Source organism: Hippopotamus amphibius, chromosome 1, assembly GCF_030028045.1.
Source record: "Hippopotamus amphibius kiboko isolate mHipAmp2 chromosome 1, mHipAmp2.hap2, whole genome shotgun sequence".
NCBI lineage: Eukaryota > Metazoa > Chordata > Mammalia > Artiodactyla > Hippopotamidae > Hippopotamus > Hippopotamus amphibius.
In genome coordinates, this window is record NC_080186.1 from 21,276,701 (window position 1) to 21,302,512 (window position 25,812).

The window sequence follows — 25,812 nt, forward strand, 5'->3', positions numbered from 1 at the left end:
CTCCTTTTCCTCCTTCCCCCTCTTCACTGCTTGTGGCCCAGTTCAGTCCTGGGCCCTATTTCTCCTCTCCTGGGCTCATCTCAGCCATTCCTCTGCCATCAGTTCCCAACTGAAACCCAACAAATCCAATATCTCCATCTCCAGCCCAGGGCTTCCTCCCCAGCTGCCACAGCTGTAACTGCTAATACATAGTTAACAACTATTAACGACTTACTACTAGCAGAATGTACATTCTACTAAGCAGTTTTACTTATATCTTCTCTTCTGATGTCCACCACTACCCTCTAAGCATGGGTTTTGTTATCCCCAGTTTGCAGGCCTCTAGTAAAATCACCTACTCCAGCGCACACAGTTACAATGACGGGGGCCAGGATGTGGACCCAGGATCCAGTGAGGCCAGAGACTACTCTTCCATGTGCTGTGCTTCCTGAGGGTCTATCCATCTGCTTCCTGGGCACCTCCACCTGAGTGTGCCTCAGGCCCCTGAAACTGGCCGGTCCCTCTTCCCCACTCAGGGAGGCCCCTTCGTTCCCCCAGGATCCTGATTGGAAACCATGGTCTCATCCTCACTCCCTCCCTCTGTCTCAGCCCCCAGACTAAGGTCCTGCAGATTCTGTCGCTAGGTATCTCCTGGGTCCTGCTCCCTCATCTTCCCTTTGCTGGCCTCACACTGCCCCTCAGCCTCCAGGCCCCTCCCCAGGTCGGCCCTCACAATGCAGGGCTGTCCTGAAAACATGGATTCCGCCATGAAACAATTGTCAGCTCAGCCTGGCCTCCAGAGCCCTTTGATTCCTGGCTATAGAAGTCTTGTGCTCACCCCGACATCTTCTTATCCTCTGATAAAATAGAACAGCCTTTCCCCCAACACACACCCTCTTTTGTACATCCTTACCTTTATCCTTTAGCTGTTCTCTCTCCTGGAGGGTCCTCCTCCTCTCCTGACTACACATGTCTGGCAAACTAATCCTTCATGACAATGCTAAATGGCTGCTGCCTGCAGGAAGCCCTCTGTGACTGTTGCAGAACAAGGCTGAGCTGCTGTGGCACTTGTTGCAGGTGGTAGATCCAAATCTATCTGCTTTCCCGCATCCAAGCCCTCATCCCTTCACCATCTCTTGCCTTGGTGACTGCAGTGGCCTGCTGGTAGGGCTTCTGCTTCTCTTCTGCTCCCCACCTCCAGTCTGTTCTCGACTCAGCAGCCAGAGTGACTCTTTGAAAATGTGAGCCAAGTCATATCGTTCCATGTTTAAGCCTACCAATGGCTCACTTTTTTCCAAGACTAACATGATCTTACCCCTGCCTGCCTCTCTGAGCTCAACTCCTACCTCTCCCCTTGGCTCTTTTGGCTCCAGACACACTAGCCTCTTCTCTATTCCTCAAATACATCAACTCTTTTTCTCCTAAGACTTGGCACCTGCTGTGCCCTCTCCTTGAAACTTCTGTTCTCTCTTCAACTGACTTGCTCCATGACCTCCCTACTTAAAACAGGTCTCCTGGTTATTCTACCTATCTCCTTATTCTATTCTATCATGATGCCTCCTTTTTTCCTTTAGAACGTGTATCAACTGTATAATTAATTACTCATTTGTTTCCTAGGCTATAAATAAGTTCCAGGAAGGTAGAAACCATGTTTATCTTCATCTGTAGTTAACTGCCTGCGCATATAAAAGCTAAGCAGGTGCTTACTAAATAACCGCACTGTACCATGTTGTGGCTACGTACACGTTTGCCTGTCTCACTGCTCTGGGGGACTCTCAAGGGCTCCCTACTTAATATCATATTAAGTATTTATTTGTAAATTGTCCATCTCCCCATTGGAATGGAAGCTCCATGAAGAAGGCAGAGATTTTTGTTCATTGCTGTATCTTCTGTGCCTAGAACTGTGCCTGGAAAATAGTATATGCTCAGTAAATATTCATTGAATGTTGCGAATGCAGGGATATGGCCACATCATCTTTCTGTCTATAGCAACCTCTCAAACCCAAGCCCAGGGGAACTGTCAGTGAATATTGGCTGAATGAATGGGTCTACGCTAAGAATGTGTGCGCTGATGATGCCCATATTCTTGGGGCTTGGACAAGGAGCTTGCGTAGCTAACGTGTAGCTATCTGTGTCTCTCACACACACACTTCCTGTCAGAGTCTAGGCCCATAGGATTCCGCAGATTGGTGAAGAGAGACCAGATAAGGAAAGAAGCCTTACCTGGAGGTGAGTGCTCACAGCCATCTGGTGGTCACCTGGGGAACTGCAAGTATTGTCATCCCTAGTCACTCCCAGCCCCTTTCGGGGAGATGGTGACATCCAGGCCAGAATGAAGGCACATTGGATTTGGCTCCAGATAGAATGGCTTCAGATCCCAGCTCTGCCATTTACTGTGTGATTTGGGGCAAGTCCTTTGGCTTCTCTAGGCTTCATCTATGAAATGGGGATGCAGTACTGTTGTAAGCACTGGGCTCTAGTCTGGCACCTGGTAGGAGGGAAGGACTGGAGGGGGGTGTCAGCGATGGGAAGGAATCAAGGAGGCAGGGCAGAGGGCATGAGGAGGAGAGAAGAGGAAGCGCTGTCCCTTCCTCTAGACAGCAGATCTTTGGAGAAGAGAAACCTGGTTGGCAGTCATGGCCTTAATTGTCCCGTTGACATGGGGCAGTTTTAGGGCATGAGAGAGAATATTCACATGAAAATCCACAGACTCACCTGAGTCTCTTACGTCTCTGGGGTTTCTCCTGGGTAGAAATATCACTGCACTCTTTCCTCCCTGGCTGCCTGAGGATCGCCTCCCGTCATAAACGACTCTGTAACCATCTGGATCAGGAAGTTCTGGCCAATCAATTACTTCAGTGGAAACATGATCATTGTTGTTCTTCACCCTGAAAGGGCAACAGTACCCAAGACAGAAATTTGGGGAAAACTAGCCAAAACGTACAAGACCACACCAGATGTCATCTTTATATTTGGAGTCAGAACCCATTTTGGTGGTGACAAGACAACTGGCTGGGGCATGATTTATGATTCCTTGGGTTATGCAAAGAAAGATAAACCAACACAACCCTGCAAGACATCGCCTGCCTGAGAAGAAAAAGAACTCAAGGAAACAGCGTGTGGAATGCGAGAACAGAGTGAAGGAGGTCAGGGGACCTCAGTGTTGGTGTCAGCAAAAGGAAGGAGTAAAGATTCTGCATTGACCTTATCTGCGGTGAGTATGCAGGTTTTCATGAGAGGATTAATAAACTATGAAAAATAAAAAAGAACACCGCCACTCAGAATAGAAGATAGTCTCTCATACACCCTTTCCTTCCTTCCTTCCTTCATTCCCTCCTTCCTTCCTCCCTCCCTTCCTCGCTCCCTGCCCTCTTTCTTTTTCCTTCTTTCTTCCTTCCTTTTTTTTTTCTCTCTCTCTTCTTCCCTCCCTCCCTTCCTTCTTTCCTTCCTTCCTTTCTTCCTTCCCTTTCCTTCTTTCTCTTTTGCCACATGGCTTGCGGGATCTTTATTCCCCAACCAGGGATCGAACCTGTGCCCCCTGCAGTGGGAACGCAGAGTCCTAACCACTGGACTGCCAGGGAATTCCCTCTCATACACCCTTTCATGCCAGACTCCCAGCAGCTTTCACCCTTCTCTGAGACCAGCGGGACAGTTGTTGGGGCCCGGCTCTGATGGGGGAGAAAGTAAATACCTGGGTTCTGGGATGCTAATGCCCCTGTATCCTCTCTGATGCCCCCACCTTCCTTGACACCGTGCATATTACTACTCTCTCTCTGTTTTCCTTCTCTTTCTCTAGATGTTGCTTTTTGTTTAATCATCCAGTCAACAAGTATTTATTGAACACCTACTCCATACCAGGCTCTGTTCTGCAGCACAGAACAGAATAAAGTCTGTTCAGCCTTGGTGGGGCTGACATGTATTTGTTAAAAAAAAGAATAAATTTATAATTTCAGGAGTGCTAAGAAGTGCTCTGAAGAATAATAAATCAAGGAAGTGGGGGAGAGAGTGATGGGGAGGAGAGTGGTAATCTAGGGTAGAGGTCAGGAAAGCCTGCTCCTGAAGAAGCAACTTGGGTGCAGAGACCCGAATGAAGGGAAGGGCTTCCAGGCAGAGGAAACAGCCAGTGCAAAGGCCCAGGAGTAGCAACCTTCTCATCCACAGTCTGTGCTCTCATTGGCAGGGTTCCCTGAGGCTTCTCCTCACTCTCTACTCCCTCCCCCGGGTGATGTCATCTACCCCTAGAACCTGCACACCTATGCCTCCCAGGTGTTCTCCTCCTGCCAGATTTATTGGCAGCCAACACAGCCAGTGCTGATAAAGTGCCAGCCCCTCCCCCCCAAAAAAATCCCATGAAGAAGATACTAGCATTGTCTCTATCTTATAGATGAGAAAACAGGCACAAAGAACCTAAGATATTCACCCAAAGTCACTCAGCTAGGAAATGGAGGACTTGGCATTTGAATCCAGTCTACATTCCTGACCACACCACCTGCTAAACACCCCAAACTCACCGTGTCCAACCTGAAGTGCATTATCTTCCCCAGCCCTGACACTCTCCTCTCCCCGCATACCCTGCCACAGGACTGTCACCTCGTTCTCCCTGCCCCACAGTGACTGCAGTTGTTGTGTCGGAGGGAGAAGTTGGTGGGGCCTGGGATCTGGGCCCCCCTGGTTTCCTCAAGCCCTAACTTGGTTCCTGACCCCCGTCCCATCCCACAGGCCTGGCTGATTCCAGTGAGGATCAAAGCTAGAGACAGAGGGAGGAAGGGTGGCCAGTTCCCCTCCCCCAGAACTGGCCATATCTGTCACAACTGGAGAAGTTGCTAAGAGAGGTTCCCTGGGAACAGGCAGGGTTGGGAAAGAGGGAGTTCCTTCTCCAAGCCCTTTCCTGCCAGGGTGCCTAAGATGGGAGCTTGAGAGGGGCCTGCCCTGGGGACTGAGCTGCTAGATTTTCTGCTTCCAAGTTCTTCCCGGCTCCCCCACTCCTGCTGCTTCGGGGAAGTGCCCCCCCCCCACTGGCTTTCCAGATCCTTGAATAAATAATTCAGGTTTTGAAATCTTGCCAGGCCCACCCTCCCCGGCTGTGAGGGCGCTATTGGGCTGACGTGATTGACGTCACCCAGCTCCTTATGCCAGCCTCAGCATCACGAGGACCTGCCCTGGCAGCAACTTACCTGCCTGGTCACTGTCAGTCCAGACCCTCTACCCTGTCCCACTCACCCTGGGGTCCACTCACCACAGTCACCTGGTATCTTCATTCCAGGACCCTACCACCCTCATCACAGCCTTGTCACTTCAGTACTTGTGACAGGGTCACGGTGACCTGAAGTCCTATCACCTGGACACTCCATCTTCCCTTTCCTTTGCCACCGCCTTTTGCCACCCTGGAATCCTTGAACCCCATCATGCCACAGAGTCACCCTGACACTGCTATGGTTGCCCTGGGGGCTTCCCTCTCTTCCTCAGCGTCCCACTGCCACCATCCCCCAAGATTCTGTCACTATGCTCATACCGTCACTGCCACCCACCTCCCTGCTCCCTCGTGCTCTTGTCACCATCACCTCAGGGCCCCATCGTCTTGGCAACCCCTGTCATCCTCACCGGGGACGCCCATTCAGCCCCATCACTCGGTCTCCGTCACCTGAATTCCGTCAGCCTGTCTCTGCCACCCGAGGGTCCCATCATCCCACAGCCTATCCGGATTCCCTTTGCGCTCCGCCTGCACATCCCCTGCAACCTCCCTGGGACTTCAAGGCTCTCGCACCAGCGCCCCCGAAACCCCCGGCCCGTAGAGGGCGCCGGGTCAAGGACAGCGCGGGACGACTCAGGAGGGGGCGGGGCCGCAGCCACGGTCGCTTTTTATGAATGGGGGAGAGGGTGGCACGAGGCCTCATTACTATGCCGAGCGGCGCGCGCTGCGCCCCAGCGCGACGCACCCATTGGCCAGCCGGGCCGCTGACGTCACCAAACCGGTGGCTGGGGGCGGAGCGGGGCGGGGTGACTCACGCCGCTTCTCCCGCGGCCGCGGGGGCTTCTCGGGGTCTGCACACACCCTTCGCAGCCTGGACCCGAGCGGAGCCTCCCCGCGGCCGGGCCGCGCCCGGTCCCGAGAAGTGAGTAGCGGGGCCCGCCGCGGGAACCAGGCGCCCGGGAGGGCACGCAGGAGGCTGGGGCGCTGGGCAAGCGGTAAGGCTCCCAGCTGCTGACTGGGGTCGGAGGTTGAGATCGGGAACCTTGAGTCTGGGCTAGCAGGGGGGGACCCAGTGTCTGGGTGCTGAGAGCCGTCAGCTGGGAAGCCCGGCGTGGGGGTAGGCACTCCTGCAGGGACCCGAGGCCCTGAAAGGAGACTGATGGTCATCTGAGTTTGGGCCGTCAGGAGGCGTCTGGGGCAAGGACCTAGGAATCCGAGCAGGAGGTGTCTGACTTAGGAATCCAGACACCGGGCAGGAGGCGGAGTCGGGCCCAAGATCCAGGTGTCCGAGCGGAGGGAGGGGTCTGACTCAGGGATCCGAGATTCCAGCAGGGGGCGTCTGTTCCAAAGACCCAGAGGTTCAGGCAGAAAGAAGGGTCTGGCTGGGGACAGAAGTCTGGGCCGGTGTGTGTTGGGGGTGGGGGTGGGGGCTGAGTTCCCACGCGTTGTTGCCCCAGGAGTGCAGGGTGGGGGCTGGAGGGAGCTTCACGAGCATCCTCTGGGGGCGGAGTCTGGGGCTGGCAGTGCTGAGAATCGTGAGGGGTCTGGTGAGCCTCAGAAACCGAGCGTCATCCTCCCTGGTGGGGAGGGAGCAGAGCTGCTCTCAGTCTTTAGATGTTCTTCCCTCCCGCAGTCCTGGGCCTTTCCCAGCTTCTCCTGGATCCTATGGGCCTCCATCCACTTATGGTAGTCCTTCATCTTGTCCTCCTCTGGTCACACACGTGGGAGAAAGAGGCCTGAAGGACTCAGGGAGTTGGAAGGGAGAATAAAGAGACCCAGGACAGAGATCCCCAGGAAAAGAGACTCCTGCTGGCCTGGAGACATGGGAGAGGACAAAGGTATCCTGGAAGGAGCTTCAGGGCATGAGTGGGGGGACAAGGCACTGGGCCCCAGCCAGGTATCCTACGGAGGGACTCTCACTGTTTCCAGACCTCTCCACCCAGCACCTAGCCCTGCCCGCTTCTCACAGGGCCTTTCTCCTACAGGTACCATGATGTGGGGTGCAGGCAGCCCCCTGGCCTGGCTCTCTGCTGGCCCAGGAAACATGAACATGAGCAGCGTGGGCTCAACAGAGGGGCCCACAGGCCCAGCCACACCACTGCCCTCACCTAGGGCCTGGGATGTAGTGCTGTGCATCTCGGGTACCCTTGTGTCCTGTGAGAACGCGCTCGTGGTGGCCATCATCGTGGGCACGCCTGCCTTCCGTGCCCCTATGTTCCTGCTGGTGGGCAGCCTGGCTGTGGCAGACCTGTTGGCAGGCCTGGGCCTGGTCATGCACTTTGCTGCTGTCTTCTGCATTGGATCGGCAGAGATGAGCCTGGTGCTGGTCGGCGTGCTGGCCATGGCCTTTACTGCCAGCATCGGCAGCCTACTGGCCATCACCGTTGATCGCTACCTTTCTCTGTACAATGCCCTCACCTACTACTCAGAGACAACAGTGACGCGGACCTATGTGATGCTGGCCCTAGTGTGGGGGGGTGCGTTGGGCCTGGGGCTGCTGCCTGTGCTGGCCTGGAACTGCCTGGATGCCCAGGCCACGTGTGGTGTGGTATATCCACTCTCCAAGAACCATCTGGTGGTCCTGGCCGTTGCCTTCTTCATGGTGTTTGGCATCATGCTGCAGCTCTATGCCCAGATCTGTCGCATCGTCTGCCGCCATGCCCAGCAGATTGCCCTCCAGCGGCACCTGCTGCCTGCCTCCCACTACGTGGCCACCCGAAAGGGCATCGCCACCCTGGCCGTGGTGCTTGGCGCCTTTGCCGCCTGCTGGCTGCCCTTCACCGTCTACTGCCTATTGGGCGATGCCCACTCCCCGCCCCTCTACACCTATCTCACCCTGCTCCCTGCCACCTACAACTCCATGATCAACCCCATCATCTACGCCTTCCGCAACCAGGATGTGCAGAAGGTGCTGTGGGCTGTCTGCTGCTGCTGTTCCTCTTCCAAGATCCCCTTCCGATCCCGTTCCCCCAGTGATGTCTAGTCGCATCCTGATGACCCTTCAGCCCTGATTGCTACAGAATTCCAGAATGTTAGGTCCTCCAGGGCTTTGTTCCAACCCCCCTGGCTCCACACCCCAAGACCCAGCTGGTTCTGGAGTTCTAAGACATTGGGTGTCTCACAGGATTCTGTTCAGATCCCTGCAGGGCCCAGCTGGCTCCATGGTTCTAGAATGTTCAGGTGGTCAGGGTTCCACTCAGAAATGTCCCACAGCCCAGCTGGCGTGGCGTTCCAGTATGCTGCTGGGTGTTTTACAGTGCCATTCCAAGTCCCTGCTCTTCCCCCTCCCTTGACCTTGGCCATGTCACTTTACTTTTGAGTTTCTGAGCTAAAGAGTCTGAGAGGTTCGTTACTCCATTGCCTAGATAAGGGAAAGAAAGATTTATCTGTATATATGTGCACATACAAAGAGAGTGTTATTTATTTATTTATGAATTTATTTATGGGTGTTAAGGGGGAAAAAAGAGACCCACACCTTGAAATCCAGGCCATACCAGGGTACTCCCAGTCCCCAACACCCTCATTTCTGACCTCAGTTCCTAGAGGGGGGGAAGGGAAAGAGAGAAACCACGTATTTTGTTATTATTTTTGCTTGTTTTTTATCGAAGAGATCATAGAAACCAGAGCCTTCTCCCCAGGCCCGCCCCCCTTGGGTTTGCAGGGGGAACACACCAGCCTCTGGTTTTTTATTTTTTTAAGAAGCCACCACCTGAGAAACCGAGAATTCCTCTGCGCTGGGGGCTGGCTGCCCTCTGGTGGCCGTTTTGGGGAAGCTGCAGCCTGGCCGGCAGCCGGGACCAGGCCAAGCAACCCCAACTCCACTCCAGCCTGATGTCCAGCGCCACAGCCAGAGCCTGGGGGCCAGGCCTCACCCTGTGGTGCCCTAGAGGAGGCAGGGTGCGAGCCAACACCTGACCCCTCTGCCAACTGGGGTATGGTCCCCAGTGCAATCCCTATTCCTGTCCCTGACCCAACCCTCAATAAAAAATGATTTTGTGATAAATACATTTGTCTGTGTGTGTGGAGGGGGTGGAGTGGGACCTGATGGGGAACAGCCTGGAATGTGAGGATTAGGCCAGGCCTGGGGGACTGTGGGGGATATGAGGAGCTAGAGACGCAGGTGGAGTGCGGCTGGCAAGTAACATCTCCCACCCCGAGATGCCAACCTGATGGGCTCCCTGCTCAGACCCAGGCACCACCAGGCAAGAACCCAACCTTCCCCTGGGGACTGGAACCCCTGGTGCTGGCCCCCTCTGGGTTGAAGTTGCCCACATCCTGCCCACATTAGCTTTAGTTTGGGGCTTTGGCATGAAGTATATACTCAAAGCATGTAGGTGTTTTTTTCTGTTTTTTTTTTTTAATTTATTATTTTTTGGGGGGTACACCAAGTTCAACCATCTGTTTTTATACACATATTGCCGTATTCCCTCCCTCCTTCAACTCCCCCCCCCGAGTCCCCCCCACCCTCCCAGTCCCAGTCCTCTAAGGCATCTTCCATGCTCGAGTTGAACTCCCTTTGTTATATAACAACTTCCCACTGGCTATCTATTTTACAGTTGGTAGTATATATGTCTGTGCTACTCTCTTGAATGTAGGTGTTCTTAACAACAACAGCCCCTTCCAATCATGGGTGTTTGCTGTGTGCTAGGCACTGTGCTAAGTGTATTACATCTGTTACCTGATTGATGCCTAACAAGCATCCCACGGCACAGGTAATAACTTCTCCATCTTACAGACGAGGAAACGGGCAGAGGGAGATTCAGTGGTCAGCTCAAGGTCATACAGCTAGGAAATGGTAGAGCCAAGATTCAAACCAGGAACCAGAACCTGTGCACTGTCTACTGGCCAATGGGCCCTCCCCTCCAACCTTCCTAAGCCTAGGGCTTAAGACATTCTGGACTCAGATGTGTGTTGGGGTTCTTTCTCAGAGCCAGCAGCCACATTTTGGGAGGTGGTTGGATGCGGTCTGCTCATTCAGGAGCTGGAAGAGCTTTTTTTCTATGCAAAGGTGAGTGATGGTAAGTGTGTGCCTGTGCCCTTGTGCGGATTTGAGGATATTAAGTGTGCAGGACCTTGAATTGCGGTGTTTTGGAACCAGAAAAGATGTGTTCACTAGGCAAGGGCAGGAGCAGGTTTGGGATGTGGCTGAGAAATCTCTGACTACCCAAACCCTGCATCTTCCTGGGTGGGCAGAGCCTGGAGGCGGGGGTCTTCCCTGACGGTACAGTGGTTAAGACGCTGCACTCCCAATGCAGGGGGCCAGGGTTTGAGCCCTGACCAGGGAACTAGATCCCACATGCACGCTGCAATTGAGTTCACTGGGGCATCCCTGGTGGCGCTGTGGTTAAGAATCTGCCTGCCAATGGAAGAGACACAGGTTCCAGCCCTGGGCCAGGAAGATCCCACATACCACGGAGCAACTAAGCCCATGTGCCACAACTACTGAGCCTGTGCTCTAGAGTCCGCAAACCACAGCTACTGAGCCTGCATGCTTAGAGCCCGAGCTCCGCAACAAGAGAAGCCACTACAATGAGAAGCCTGCGCACTGCAACGAAGAGTCGCTCCCTCTCGCCATAACTCTCGCCATGTGCAGCAATGAAGACCCAATGCAGCCCAAAAATAAATAAATAAAATAAACCTAAGGAAAAAAAAAGGAGTTTGCATACTGCAGGTAAGGAGCCTGCCTGCCACAACTAAGACCCAGTGCAACCAAATAAACAACTTTTTTTAATTAAAAAAAAAAAAAGCCTGGAGGTGGGGCCCTCAGAGCATCTGCATTGTACAGATGGGGAGACTGAGGCCCAAAGAACAGCCACTTGCTCAAACTCACACAGCTGTGCCAGACTGGGACTCTGGTCTTCCTCCATTTCCCTGGCCAGAGATTTTTGTCTGGTGTTCAAGACCCCTTCCCAGCAGTAGCCACAGGAATCCAAGGGGAGTGGACACGCCAGCAGGGACTGGATCAGAGCTGGCGGAGGGCCGGCCTGGGCTTAGTTACACACAGCTCCAGTCCGGGCACAAAGTGGGGAGGGTCCACCAGGTCCGGCTGAGGCTTCTCTCTCTCCCCATCTTCCTGGAAGTTCCCTGGGAAAAGACCCCCACTCAGGAATCACCTGTCCTATGCCAAACATCTCACACGACATCGCTATGGCCCATTGGGTGGTACTATTGCTCTCCCCACTTTACAGAAGAGACAGTTGAGGCTCTGAGAGTAATGGGTTTTCATTTATTCACTGCTGTCCTTGTGGGCAGCTTAGGAGACAATAATAAAGAGATAAGCTAAAATAGGGGAATGTCAGAGAATGATGAGTCCTCAGAGAAAAACAGAAAAGGGGCACAGGGAGCACATGTAATCTCTAAATGAGGGTGTCCCCAACAGGCCTTACTGAAGGTGACATTTGATTTGCCTAAAGTCACATAGTAAAGAGTTGAGCTGAGATCTGAACCCAGGTCCACTTGACTCCAAATCTGTTGCTTTCCTAGGTGAGGGAATGGGTTTCAGGGGCAGTTCAGAAACAGCAAGCAAGGAAACCAGAGCAGGGAGCCCTGTCCTCAGGCTAGGGAAAATCTGGGGGCCTCCAGGCTACCCCTAGACCTTTGGGAGGGCCGGTGTAGGGACAGGGCTCTTTGCTGCCTCTGCCACACACCCAAGGACCACCGACCAAGGTCCAGAAGGAGCGGGGCCAGGTGCTTGTCCTGCCCCGGGTGGGCTTGGCCCTGTGCTTCCCATCCTGGTTTCCAGCTCCAGCAGCCAGCAGGGCCGAACGGCGGCCAGCCTCACGTGTGAGAGCCTGCGATGGACCCTCATGCTGCAAGTCCTCTGTCTTTTCTGGGTGTGGTTGTGGGGTGCATCTGAGACATTTCTGGGAGCCTGCATCGACAGTCTCTGCCTTGGGTCCTGGGCCCACCCTGAGGGTGTCTGAATCTGGCCCCGGGTTGGGGCCTGTATGTGTGGTGGGGCTAGATGGCTTCTCCCTGCTCCTGGGAGTGTGCAGATACACGTCAGGTCTTCCCTGTACCCCCACTCTGTGTTTCCTCCAGAGAGCCTCCTTGGCTAAGCCCGCCTGTGGCTGTGAAGATGCAGTTTATACAACACACCTTGCTACGCTTCTTAGTAAAGATTTATAGAGAAGTCTTGCCTTCCCATCAGAACGGGGGCCCCTGAAGGCTGTGTCTCCCCTCCAACAGAGGGTTCCTGAGAGAAGGGACATGTCTGCTCCCTGAAATTGAAGCCTTCTATGTCTCTTTCAGCTTCAGACTCATCTGTGCTCTGCATGGAGCTGCTCAGCGCCACATGCCTGTGTGCCTGCCTGCCTGCCTGCCTGCCTGTGTGTTTTTCGGGGAGGGGAGTAGCCAAGCCTTCCAGCCTCTCTGCCTTTGCCAGTGGTCCAGCCCCATGCCTGATCCCACCCAGTTATAGAGGCCTGGGAGGGTGAGGCAGTGGGGGCTCCCTGGCTTGGGGGAGTCAAAGGCTACAGCCCAGAACCCTGCCTTCCTGCCCCGAGGCCTTGGGGTGGGGGTGGGGCCCACGTCTCCTCCCCTTCTTCCCAGGTCCTGTGTAGGGGAGGGGGGCAGCCCCCGCCAGGGCCATGACCGCCTCTCCCTTCAATAAGTGAGGAGACAGCAGCTATTAATATAAGATGAGTTCACGGGCTCACAGCTTCTGCAGGCTGGAAAACAGGCTCCCGGGGCCGGGGGCTGCGGCAAGTCTCGTCTGTCAGATCATCTCCTAGAGCCTGGAGCCCGCCAGCCCCACGTCCCCCAGCTCCCTACACACTGAGGCCTGTGCGCATGCGGGCACATATGTGGGGGTCCAGGTTCCTGGTTGTTCAGAGAACACACATACATGCACGTATACCTAGACGTACCTGCACACTAGTACACACACCTGTGCACACAGATCTATCATGTACACATGTACACAGACCATGCCAACTTCCTGCGCACGTCTGCATGCAGAAGCACATACTTATAGGCATGTACCGCCCTTGCACACACATGTACACACACATGCCCTTATACACACGTGTGCACACAGGCCCAGACATGCTTGCATACCCAGACCCATCTGCACACCACTGCACATCCACATACATACAGGCACAAAACCGCACATGTGCATACAGCTGGCATCCACAGGCATGCATGTACATCCGCATACAGGACTTGAGTGCACGTACTCATCTTTTGCACATAGTGTACACACAGTCACACAGGCTCCTCACCATCAGTGCTCAGTAGCCATGAATTCACAGGCAGACCCTTGGATTCCAGCACCATCCTGCTGGCTCAGCCGCCCCTCCCCCAGCCTCATGACAGGCAGCTCCTGCTCCTGCCAACCCCAATGCCTGCCTTTGGCTTCCCGCCCCCCGGGGGGTCCCCAGATCCCTGATTAACCCCATCACTAATTGGCCACCAGCCCCTTGACTTTGCTGCAGGCCTTCTCGGGAGCTGGGAGCGAGAGCCTGCAAATTGGCCAAGCAGGATGGGGCTGGGGAATAGAGTGCGAGGCAGGGTGGGGGTGCTACGAGCTCAGTGCCTGGCTGGAGCCAGGCAGGGCACCCCTATACCAGGGCTGTGGGGGCACTGGAATCATATTCTCGGGGGAGGGCACTCTAGGATTCACGTGCACCCAGTCACCTGAGCCTTCCCTGCATGCACTTCTACGCACATTTACCAGTCATGTGGGTGGACATGCTCCACCCCGCTTCTTCACACAAGTGCACGTGAACGTTTGCACACAACCAAGTACACTCATGAACAAACCCAATAAGCATATAAGCAAAATCTTACACATTCATAAATTCACTTGCCAGATACGCAGAGAGCATTTACGTATGTACATCCAAACACAATTCACCTAAACACGCAAATGCATCACATGTATACAGGCTTGCAAACACATTAATTTACATGTTACACATGCTTATGAATATACACCTAAGTATACTTGTAGGCATGCAAGAACATACATCCACACCTGTGCGTGGACACCTGTGGAGTCCGGGCATACACACACACACCACTCAAGTGTGTGCCTACTTTGATGAACGACCAAGTAGCTGCAGAATAGGGAGAACCCCCATAGCCAGCCACTGGCTTTGCAGAGGAATAGAGAGCTTGAGGTTCCTGCAGTCTATAGGCGGGGGTGGGAGTTGCCTAATGCCTAAGCCTGGTACTTCCTCTGGGTTCTCCTCAGCCTTCAGGGCTCCTGGACAGAAGGGTTCTGGCTTTTGCTTCTGTAGTTCTTGTCTCCTTGGCTCTGGGCCCAAGCCCACAGGGTGTTCTACCTTCTTGCAGGCAGCCTGGGGCATTTGGAAAGAAGAGGGTTTCTATTTCCATGCCTGCTGTCAACTTGCTGTGTGACTTTGGACAAGTTGCTGTACCTCTCTGTGCTTGCTTCCTCAACTATAAAATAGGCATATAAAGCTTTGTGTTGGTAATCCTTCCAGGACTGGCCTGAGGAGTCCGTGGGGTCATGTTGATGGAAGTGCTTTACTGTTATTTCCCAAGATAGTGAGACGCTGGGGCTGGGGGCGGGGGACATAGCATACATAATCCTGGTCAACTCCTCATTGAATAGTGGAGGAAGCTGAGGCCCAGAGAGGGGCAGCAAGGTGGGAGCTAGATCTAACCTGTGACTTCTCAGCCAGGAAATCTGCTCTTCTTTAAATAACATATGCCAAGAGCGTGAGCAGGTGTGTGCACAATTCTCCAGGTAAGTGTGGGGATGGCTGCCCGGTGTGGTGGGAGGGTGTCTCTGCAGGACTCCTGCCATCATAGTACCAACAATTCTACCATGAAGAGATTCTTTTGGGTGTGAAAGCCTTATTTTTTTGTCCTCCAGCTTCAGACCCCCAACTAGACACCTCTTCTCCTGGGGCTAAGGCTGGCTTTGGTGAGCACCTGAAACAGCTCCTAGCCGCTTGATCAAGGAGGGAACTAGCTGACAACTACCCCAGAGAAGAACTTACAGGAAGTGGTGCCAGGTTTCCCGGGCCACTGGGTGGCCAGGAGGGGGCAGTGAGGAACTGATGGAGGCAGCACGAAGGGAGGGGTGGCTCCTGAGGACTTTGTATGAGGTTTGCTTGTGCTTTTGTGTGTTCCTATAACTGTGTCCTGATCTGCGCCCTTGTTTGCACAAGGATAGGACTCTGTGCAGTGTGTGCACCTGTCTCAGCCTGTATCCGTGTCTGACTGTGCACAGATGCGCGCATCTGACCAAGTGTATGCATGTACTGAAGGTGTCTCTGTCGGAAGCCCCAGCCCATACCTAGGGAGCCCACTTTGTTCCAGGCAGCTGAGGGTACAGGGTACCTCTAACTCTAAAGGTCTAGGATAGCTGAGCCCTCAGTCCAGCTCACTTGATTTCAAAGCAAGAGCAAAAATAATTATCACCTATAAAACTGGGCACCAGGGGGTAGGGTAGACCATAAGAAAAAACCTTTAACACGGCCCCTCTGACACCAAAGACCATGATGCTAGATGGAGAGATTGTGAAAACGGTTTAAGTTGCATGGTGGACAGCACGAGACCCACGTGTGAACTGTGGCTCTGCTCCTGGCCAGCTATGTGCTCTCAGGCAACTCAACCTCTCGGAATCTTTTTCTCATGTGTAAAATGGGAGACCCTTGGTTCGTGAGGTTGAAATAAAGTGTACGCAGTCTTGGGCAGTTAGCAGTAAATGCTCATTCTTCTCAGGATCAGCCCAAAGAGCTGAAGCTCCCAAGTCAAGGAGCCGGAATTTAAGCCCAGGCCTCCTGCTTCCCAGAACTACATTCCTTCCCTCCAATTCCCCAGCAAGGGCGGCTCCCGACACCACCATTTTGTCTTCTCCCAGGGCGGGCGTCTGGCTGCCTGTCAGTCACCGGCCTCGGGAAGCCAAGTGCTGACTAAACACAGGCCTGAGCAAGAGGGTGGAGCGAGGGGCTCTGCTGGGGCGAGCTGGCTCCCGCGCCCCCTCCCCTGCACCCCCACCTCCAGCGATGAGCTCAGAGTAGCTGGCGCAGCACTTGCTGACAATTCAAAACTTCTGCCCCTTCTCCTGGGATGCCAGTGGGTGACTCTCTGAACAGCAGGCATGACCTGCCGAGTCACCAACCCTGCTCCCACCCCTCTCCCGGGGCCACCCTACTGTGTCTGCTGCGCCCGGAACTGGGTGTCTGCTCACAAATTACCCCCCGGGACAGTTACCCGCAGCAGCTGTGCTCGGAACAACCGCTGCTTCCTGGGTAGGTCATTTTTTTGGGTCAGAATATAAACCCAGCCCCCCTGCCTTCCCTGGCAGGAGAAGGGGCATGCAGCACCCTAAACCTTTGATCATTTGCCATCATACATCGTTCTATTTGAGGTGAGGTGCTTGGGTCTGAGAGGCAGACACGATGCCAGCCGGATGCTGGGAGGCAGCATCAGCATTCAGCCTGTGCTCTCCTCCTGCCTGATGCCGGGAGTCTCCCCGGCCCAGCAACACCCCTCTCAGCCAGCCGAGGAGGGCCTCTAGGTCCCCCAGCTGGGTCTCCTCCTAAAACAAAATGGTTTCCGGCCTTCATCCCCCACCTCCCACACAGGGTACGCCATCCAGACCCAGAAGCCTCCCGCCCTCTGAGCCCACCCACACCGACCTCCCTCTGGAGCTCTGGCCACCACCTGTGGCTATCAATGTCCTCCCCAACTAACTGCTTCTTCCATTACATACACAGATGCACACACACACCCCAGGGGTGGCTGCGTGGTTACAAAGACTTTATCAAATTATTTAAAATGTTGGCATTTATGTATTCGCATGTATACATAAAACAATTACATAGAATCTTCAGGTCACTGGGGTGTTGATGTGGTACACACATGAGCCTGGCAGGGACTCAAGTGAAATCAGGCTTGGAGGTACAGGACCCTGAAAAACTGAACGTCCTTCTAAGGACCTGAGAGGAATAGGGTGAAGAGGAAAGCATCACTTCAGGGGTTTGGCTTAACCCCACTGCTCAGATCTCCACCTCAAGCTCCTTTCTCATCTTCAGGGGAAGGGGACCCATTTTCAGTAACCCCACTACATAACAAGCCCAGTCCCTAAAATCTTGATGTGGCAAACACACCCAAGAATCCACAGGACCAGGTACTTATAAATATATTTGTATCAGAGAAAACAAGGCACTTTGGGAGCACTACGGCTCTTTCTCCTACACATACATCATCCTAGACAGAAAGTAAAAATCGGTTAGTTTCTCAAGTGAGTTAACTGAGTAAAGTTAATACGACAAAATTGTTCCCTAGTCTTTCCTGAGGCACAGGATGAGGCGCATCTCTGGGCAACGCTTGGTCCCAGGTCAGCTGAACCCCAGGAGAGCTCAAGGCCTGATGCCCTCAAGAAGCCCGACCTCTCTCCTGAGCAAAAGCCCCTGGCCTTGGGGCACTGCCCTCCTCCTCAAGCCCCGAGGTCAGGTGAGGGGGGCTGCAGTGGGAGGCAGGCTGAGAGCAGAGCTGGGACACGGTGGGAATGCTTAAGCAGGGTCACCAAAGCCACAGAGACCTCAATCTGTCTGCGCTGGCGCTGCAGAGCCGGAGGATCGGCGCCACGGGAAGAGATTTCACATTAGCCCTGACAACACTGCCTCAGCTCTGCGGTGACATTGGCCAGGGTCGTTTCTGAGGGCGCTCGAGCTTCCGCTGGAGGCGAGCTGGAGCTTGGGCCAGCTGCTCTGAGCCTCCAAGGGATCACTGAGCCTGCCCCCTCCCCGTGGCTGCTCCTTTGGAATGTACTCATCTCACAACCAAGGCAGAGCCACAAGTCACTTCTGACACTGCCGACTGGAAGCTGGGCCCCTGGGTCGCAGGAATGGGGGCAGGTCCCCTGGGCTGGGCAGAACAGGGAAGGGAGGTGGCTCCTTGGCTTCAGCCTTTAGAGTCCTTAGGGACCATTGCTCCATTCTCTTACCAGCCTCAGCCCAGTTAAAATAATCACTAAACTTTGCATTCTACAATTACAGGATTCCAAAGACACACAATTACCTGCACAGGGTCCTTTATCATCTTAAAGGGTTCTGGGTTTAAAGTTTTTTTTTTTTTTTTTTTTTTTTTTTTTGGTGTACATATGCATAAGTAGAGCCCAGAGGGCCTCTCGGCTGACTGGGTCCCCAGCCCCCCAAGCTGAGGAGGCTTCGCAAGGCCGGCTGCTACAAAGCACCGAGCTTGGCTGCATAGATTTTAATGAGAGCGTCAGGCAGAGCTGTGCTGTTGCTCTCCGGGACTTGCAGATCATTACCAAACCAGCTGTAGGATGAGAACACAGCACATCGAAACCCTAGGAGGTCACTGAGCTAATGATCTAATCCTACCTTCCGCAGGCAGTGCCCCTCCCCACCTCCTCCTGCCCCCAGCCCTTTCCGAGGCGGACTCTGTCCATTCCAGAAGCCAGGCCAACACCGCCCCCTTCAAGGTCAGAACAAAATGATAGTGAGGAGTGCTGGCTCCCCCTCTTCCGGAAAGGAGGGGGATGGGAGTAATTCAGCCAAAGCCATTAGGCCCAAACCCTGGCCTGGCCTGGCCAGGCCCCAGGACTCCTATTTGGGAGAACCACTGCCCTCCGCCTGCCACTGTGGGCACTGCTGGGCTGCAGCCGGGGGGCACCTTCAACAGCCATTTTAAAGTTCCGAAGAAAGCACCTTCAGCTTCCAGAGTGCACGGCGGGAAGCAAGGTGGGGGTGCACACCGTGGGGTACACGCCGCACTGGAGCCGGGTGCCAGCCCTGTGCCAGAGGTGCCTGACATGCGGAGAGCAAGGAGGGCACACTCCGGAGCAGCCCCTGCAGGAAGGCACGCCGGCCTCTAAAGGCTCAGTCCCCAGGCCCCGAGTTCACAGAAAGAAGGCTGAGGGGGAGCGTTCAGCCAGGGGACAGCGGCAGAACCCGTGATTACACACTCTCCTCAAGCCGGAGGGGTTGATGAGGGCTTTGGCAATTATTATAACCATTTGCTGTGCTGGGTAGAGACAGATCCTGTTTCTCTTTGTTTCAGGGCTCGGAAAGCCGGAGAAGCCAGAAGCCGGTTTCAGCATAAGAGGCTACACAATAGTTAGGGCAGAAGAGAAGAAACCTGTTGGCCAAAGCTGACCAGTTTTTTTCTGAATAATAGCACCTGTGTATTAGCTCTGGGAAAAAGGGGGAGTGAAGGAGGGAACCTCACTGTGCAGTGAGGAGGGAAGCTGGAAACAAGACCCAGAGTCCTCCTGCCTTTCAGCCCTCCTCACGGCTGCCAGGCCCCCCCAGGCAGCTACCTGCAGCGGCTGCCAGCCTGAGGGACTGAAGTTTCTACAGTTGGCAGGACCTATGCTTAAATTGGGGAAATAAAAGGGGGAGGGGTTGCAGAGGAATTGAAAGCAGCACCTGTCACGCTGCCTACTCCCTTCCTTCTCTCACTACCTCTGGTCCCCCAAAGGGTAGCTCTCAAGGCCAGGTGCTTGCCTGGTGATAGGAAAGGGGGAGCAAACAACTACGAGAGAGGCCATGAGGGTCTGAGCAGCACTGACAGGCCTGGCACAGGCCCTGAGCCCTTCTACTGGGACCCCCACCTATGCTGAGGTCTGGAGTAGCACAGAGCCAATATGGCTCTGCCTGGGCTCCAGCAGGTGCCCACTATTTGGTCCCAGAAAGCACAGGTGACTTGGAATCAGGAACTCTGGGCTGTAGCTCTGTCATCAGCCAACTGTGTGACCTTAAGCAAGTCACTTCCCATCTCTAGGCTTCAGCATCATTCAACCCAAGGAGTTCCACCTTTTTCCAGTCCTGCAGTTCCAGTCTCTAAGCTTGGCTCCTGACAGCCAGCAGAGGCCCAAATCCCTGTGTGTCAGGGCTAGTTTGGTCATGAGTATTAGAGGTTAGAACTGGGCTGTGGTGCTTGGAGGCACCTGGTGGCAAGGGACGGGCATTTAAGGGACACGGAACACCACGTTCAGGACAGGGAGCCTGGGAGGGTGGCAACCACCACAGCCTTCAGAAAGGCATCATTTCTGAGCAGAGGGCCTGAGACATTTCTTTAGGGGCTTGACGGCTCCTGGAATAAAGGGCATCCAGACATAGAGATGGCTTAGCAAATGGCGGCCTCACCCTGCTGATGAGGGCAGAGGGGGGAGGCACTGGGGTATGCGGCTGCTCCGCCCTCTCAGTGCATGGGAAAAGGGCCAGCTGTGTTCATGCAGGCTTTAGGACCAGAAGATGGCTGCCATTATTCAAAGTAGCTGAGGGCAAGGATTCTAGAAGAAGACCACACAAAATGGCTCCTAGCGGAAGGCACCAATTCCAATTTAAACCCAATCAAAGGGATCTGCTTTGGGGTTTTCCCTTCTCTTCAATATGCAACAGTCACTTGAAGGGAAGAGGAACATCTCGGCTACTGAACCTCAGGGGCCCCATGGGGCCTGACCTTGGGAAGATGAGAAATACATGTTGATTTGGAGGAAGCACTTGGATATATCTTTGGTTGCTTCAGGGAAGGCTCTGGCCCCTTGAAATTCTTTCTTCCCTCCCTTTTTCCCCTCGGAACTACTGGGGTAGGCATCAAAGAAGGCAGGTAGGAAGGAAAGAAAAAGGGAGTGGGGCAGCAGGCAGAAGAGTTAATCCGACCACTCGTCCTCGTCAAACTCAGAGGAGTCGTCTTCTGAGTCGCTGTACTCCACAGCAATGCGACGCGACAAGATGGTGGCCACGTCGTTGCCCACAACATCCCGCTTCTCTTGTTCCCGCTGCTCCTCAACCCTGCGCAGCTGAAAGCCTGGTGGGAGAGAGAGAGGGACGGGTTGAGAAGGCAAGTCCGTCTCCGAATCCATCCAGGACTGTGGAAGAGGGGGTGGCCCCTGGTGGTGGTGGGTATTGAAAAAGACAGCGAAAAAGAAGGACCCTCTGGGAAAGCAAAGAGGGAAAGGGGGAAGCAGGACAAGAAGTAAAGACAGCTTTTATGAAACTGTGGCCCCACTGCTACAGGTGTGTCTGAAAGGAGCCTGCCATTCTTCCCAGTTTCATGCTCTCAGGCTGGTGAGGATGGTACTTCTCACAAGGCTCTGAGTGGGGAGTGGCCGCCAATTCCCATCTAGTGTGCACTCGGTCTGCCCAAGTCATCAATTTGCATGGAGCTCAGCTGCCTTAGGTAGTCTCCTCTAGACAACTCTTCAGTTCCTTGAGGAACAAACAGAAGAACCACTCTAGCCCCTTGGGACCAGAACCAGCCTCTGACAAAAGCAAATAAATGCTCCATGATGGTGAGATGATGATGAGGGAGGGGAGGAAGGCAGGGTGAAAGGAAGGGAAGGGGACAGGAGAAAAAGGGGAGAAGGAAGGGGGTGGGAAGGAGGTAGAGTAGGGAGGAAGGATATGAAAGGCAAAAAAGTAGAGGCCAGGGAGCGTCTGAGTCCAGCTAAGGAAGTACCTTCTAAGACAGTGATTCTTGTTTTTCTCTGGGGCATGAAATGAATGCAAGCACACACAAAGAATAAATTTCCAAGGAGTTCAAAGATCCCAGGTAAGAAGCCTTTACTCTAAACCAAGGTGGAAAGAAATATAAACTGCTGTATTTTTAGAGTGAACCCTTCTTCAGGCTGATCTGAGGTCTGAGGTCCTGATCTCTCTCCACCCAATGAAAGCTACTCCCTTAGAAGGGCACAGAGCCCCTTGTCCACCCTCGAATCATCATCCCAGCTGCAGAAAGACAAGGCTTCGTGATCCTGGACCCACCACTGGGATTTTACCTTGACGGATGGCTGAAAGCAAGTCACTGCGGGCATCACTCACAGGAGGCAAGGAGGACTTGGGCTTGGCGGGGTCAGAAGGTGGCGGAGGTGCAGCAGGCTGGCCATCTGCACCACTGAGAGGGGGAGGAGGGGGACCCGGGGGAGGAGGAGGCGGGGGAGGGGGAGGCGCTCCTCCTGCTGGCTGGGACAAGGGAGGTGGTGGCAGAATCGAGTAGTCAGCCGCCGGCGGTGGGGGAGGAGGTGGAGGGGCAGCAAAATCGGGGTGAGGTGGGAAAGATGGGGGTGAAGGTGGGGGGGGGGTCCCTGGAGACCCAAACCCTCCAGGCGGCGGAGGGGGAGGAGTGCTCGTCATCGGAGGTGGAGGTGGAGGGGCAGGTGGTGGAGCAAACCCGGGTCTGGGGCCTGCTGGGGAGCCCAGAGGAGGAGCTGGTGGCGGATGGCTTGGGCTGACCACACTGGATCTTTTGGGTCCAGCTAAGCCAGACCCTCTTTGGTTACTGTCTGCTGGGTAGCTAAAAGGACAAAGAAAAAAGACCCATCATCACTTTCAGGATGCAAACCTCCACCCTTAGTTACACTTATCTATAAGCCTAGGTTCATTCTGGTTGACAATATCATTACATTTTGGCTCAACTAGAAAGAAAACCCTGGGGATGGTCAGAATAGACCAACAATGAAATGGGCAGCCTTGTAAGGTAATGAGCTTCCCATTAGCAGAGGAATATAAGCAGAAATGGAGGAAAACTACCTGAAAAGAGTGGACTTAGGATTTCTCTAACAGGTAAAGGCTGGCCAATATCATCTCTTAGGTCCCCCTCAAACCTTTCAGCTCTCCAAGGGAAGGCACCCTCCTGAACCCTCCTCTAAGAGGAAGGGTCAGTTCAATCCTGGAGCCAGAACTAAGAAGGCACGCAAGAAAGAACTGGAGTAAAAATTCAAACACCACCACCCACCAGCCTCTGTTCCACTGGCTATTAACATTCACCAGATCTTGTGAGGGCAGGAAATCCAAGCCAAGCTGACCAAACCTGAGCAGGGTACAGATTTAGGTGAATGCACCTTCAGTGCTCATGTGGAAAAACTTGAGAGAAAACAAGGGCCTGAGGGTCAGCAGAGATGGGAAATGAATGTGCCACCAGACTTGACCCAGGTTGAGAGGATTACGGCGCACCTCTCCTGGGTCAGGCACGCTCGACTGCGGCTGCAAGGTCTCAGGCCACGTGTGAGGCTGAAGGGCTTCTTTTTCCACCTTTCTATCTGCCCTACACTAACAGCTACTCCTTAGAAAAGGCAACCATCTTGAAATTTTCCGCAGACCTTCGAGCCTTAGCTGCATCCGACACAGCAACCAGCAGGAAGTGATTTGTGAGGCAGAAGGAATTCGGGATTAGCGGTTTCAAGCGCCAAGAATGGGGCAGGGGGTGGGGGTGACAGCACTGCTTTAGGTCTCCATCTGAGGGGTCCTCAACATACCCAACCTCTGATTAAACAGTGTCCAAGGAGACAAGCACACCTTTCAAAGCTCACTTATCAGGCATCAGAAAGAAAAGTAACTATGAGGAAATACTGAATTCTAACACTCCTCAGATCCCTTTCCCTTTTCAGCCATTAAGTGCTAACTCTTCCTCTATACACCTCTGCCAGGGACACTGACAAATATCTAAATGGTCAGATTCTAAGTTTTATCTCTTTTCCTTTTGTTTCCTTCTTTCTGGAGATTCTATCCATGCTGAAATGGACCAGAGGCAATAGGAAAAAAGGGTGACTATCTGCTGGATTCCTAGATAACTGGGGAAGAAGGAGGCTGCTCAATATTTTATGGACAACAGCAGATTATACCACTTTATGTCATGCTGAGTCAGAGCTAAGTAAAAAAACAAGAGATAAGTTGGTGACTTCTATCTGCTCAGGTGTAGCTAGCAGTTAAGAACATAGGCTCTGGAGTCAGACTGACCTGCTTTCCAATCATGACTCTGCCTCTTACTGGCTGTGTGATCTTAGGTAAGTTCACTGACCTCTCTGTGCTTCACTGTTTACTTATCTATAAAATGGGTACCTATCTTAAGAGGACTCTTTTGGGGATTCAGTAACACATAGAGTGTTTGGCATAATCCCTGGCACCTTACAAACACAATAAATATTAATTATTTCTATTATCTAGACACACTTGCCTGGAATCATCTTAGTGGTCCTGGCTGGATTCAGAACTCTTACTTTGTTCTTGAGCACTTAACCACCCAGAGTAGATGGAAGAGGTACCACCGTTTACCTGAATTCTGCTGGTGGAGGAGGCAAGCTGTCCTCAGAGAAGGAAGGAGAAGGTGGAGAAGTGAAGTCTGACTGTGGTGGTGGTGGGTAGTTGCTTGCATCCATGTTTTCAACAGAGCCAATGCTGCCATTCTGGTACACCGAGGCAGGTACATACCTGACAATGAACCCAATGCCAAAACTGTCATTTAAAGTTTGAGTGGTACTCTCTTGTTTTCTTAAAAGACCCCACAAAAATGCATTTGATACAAAAGCTATTAGGAAGAAATAAAATTAGTATATCTCCCATATAGTTTCCGTTGTACTGAAATTTTATTTTAGGACTAAATATTCTATTGTTAAATATTTCCCAGATATTTTTTTTTCCACCCCCACTTGCTGTGGTTGTAATTATTTATTTATTTAAAAAAATTTTTATTAGAGTATAGTTGATTTACAATGTTGTGTTAGCTTCAGGTGTACAGCAAAGTGAATCAGTTATACATATACATATATCCACTCTTTTTTAGATTCTTTTCCCATATAGGTCAGTATAGAGTACTGAACTGAGTTCCCTGTGCTATACAGTAGATCCTTGTTAGTTAGTTATTTTATATATAGTAGTGTGTTTATGTCAATCCCAATCTCCCAATTTATCCCTCCCCTCTCCCAGATTTTCCTGTTAGATTGTCTGTGGAAATGGAACTCAACCCAGATTATCAAAACCATGCTGTTCTTTTCCCAGTGTTGGTCTTGTCAAACCCAGCAATTCTTTGAAATTCTCTCCCAAATGTTAGGAGCAGCCCAGACCCAAATCCCAAAGTCTGTCTTGCGGCAAAGGACAAAGCCAAGCCCCAAGGCTACTGAGCTGCAAACACGTGACTGGCACACAGCCTGGTTTTGAGGTCGGCAAGCCTCTGGAGTGCTCAAAGGCCAAGGAGGCATCTGACTGCAAAACCAAGCTGAGGACAAATGCAAGTTGCTGTGTGGTAGTTAGATGTGGTCTCTATCTAACAAAATGAGCTGCTGATTAAAGTAGGGTGCTAAGGCTTGCCTCACGAAAACCTGTCCCTCCTAGCACTGGGCCTTGGGTGAATTTGCTCTGGGTGAACAGCAACAAACTTCCACACAAGCACCAATACGCTAAGCAGCAGCTAACACAATGTGGCCTGTTCTGCTCCACCTCCCCCTTCTTTCCACCACTGTTGGGTTATAAGGAACTCATCTAAAGCAGACCCCAGGGAGAGCAGTGTTGGAGGGAACTAACTGAATCAAATGATGCTCTGATGTGGAAAATCCCCAAGGCCTGCAGCCCTGTAGACCTGGCACATCTCTTTATAGGTTCACCAACAAGCATGTCCAGGTAGAGCAGCCATGCAGTTTGATTCCAAACCTCTTCGACAACAGGAAAATGGGAGGCAAAGTCCTTATTTTCACCACCCCAATCTCTCTCTGTCTCTCTCTCTCTCTCTCTCTCACACACACACTAGTTAGTTGGCATCCTGAACATGCAAGCTCTTGGCCTTAGAGTCACTGAACTTTCATATGACAAGGATCTGTCTGAATAGGATGGGACCATAGAACAAAATGGCCCCTTTTTATTGGTAGGTGAAGTAATGGAGGTACCCTCAGGGCTGATTTCCCCTGTAGAAAGAAAGGC

General features: G+C 53.0%; 2 protein-coding genes across 3 annotated transcripts in view; one reads left to right on the forward strand and one right to left on the reverse strand.

Moving 5' to 3' along the window:
* The first annotated feature begins 6,004 nt into the window (after positions 1 to 6,004).
* GPR3 (G protein-coupled receptor 3) lies at positions 6,005 to 9,170 on the forward strand. The gene is made up of 2 exons (XM_057748743.1): positions 6,005 to 6,092; positions 7,156 to 9,170. Exon 2 carries the CDS (start codon positions 7,161 to 7,163, stop codon positions 8,151 to 8,153), a length of 993 nt encoding a protein of 330 aa, XP_057604726.1. The 5' UTR covers positions 6,005 to 6,092; positions 7,156 to 7,160; the 3' UTR covers positions 8,154 to 9,170.
* Positions 9,171 to 9,990: 820 nt separating this feature from the next.
* The window catches only part of WASF2 (WASP family member 2), a 76,529-nt gene continuing 60,707 nt past the window's right edge, over positions 9,991 to 25,812 (reverse strand). Inside the window, exons 7-9 of one of the 2 annotated variants that reach the window (XM_057701864.1) lie at positions 24,175 to 24,330; positions 21,903 to 22,417; positions 9,991 to 20,932 (exon numbers count right to left, since the gene is read on the reverse strand). In XM_057701864.1, coding sequence (XP_057557847.1) covers positions 20,775 to 20,932; positions 21,903 to 22,417; positions 24,175 to 24,330 — 829 coding nt within the window. In that variant the 3' untranslated portion in view covers positions 9,991 to 20,774. The remainder of the gene's footprint in view (positions 20,933 to 21,902; positions 22,418 to 24,174; positions 24,331 to 25,812) is intronic. The other variant, XM_057701875.1, reaches the window with a different exon arrangement.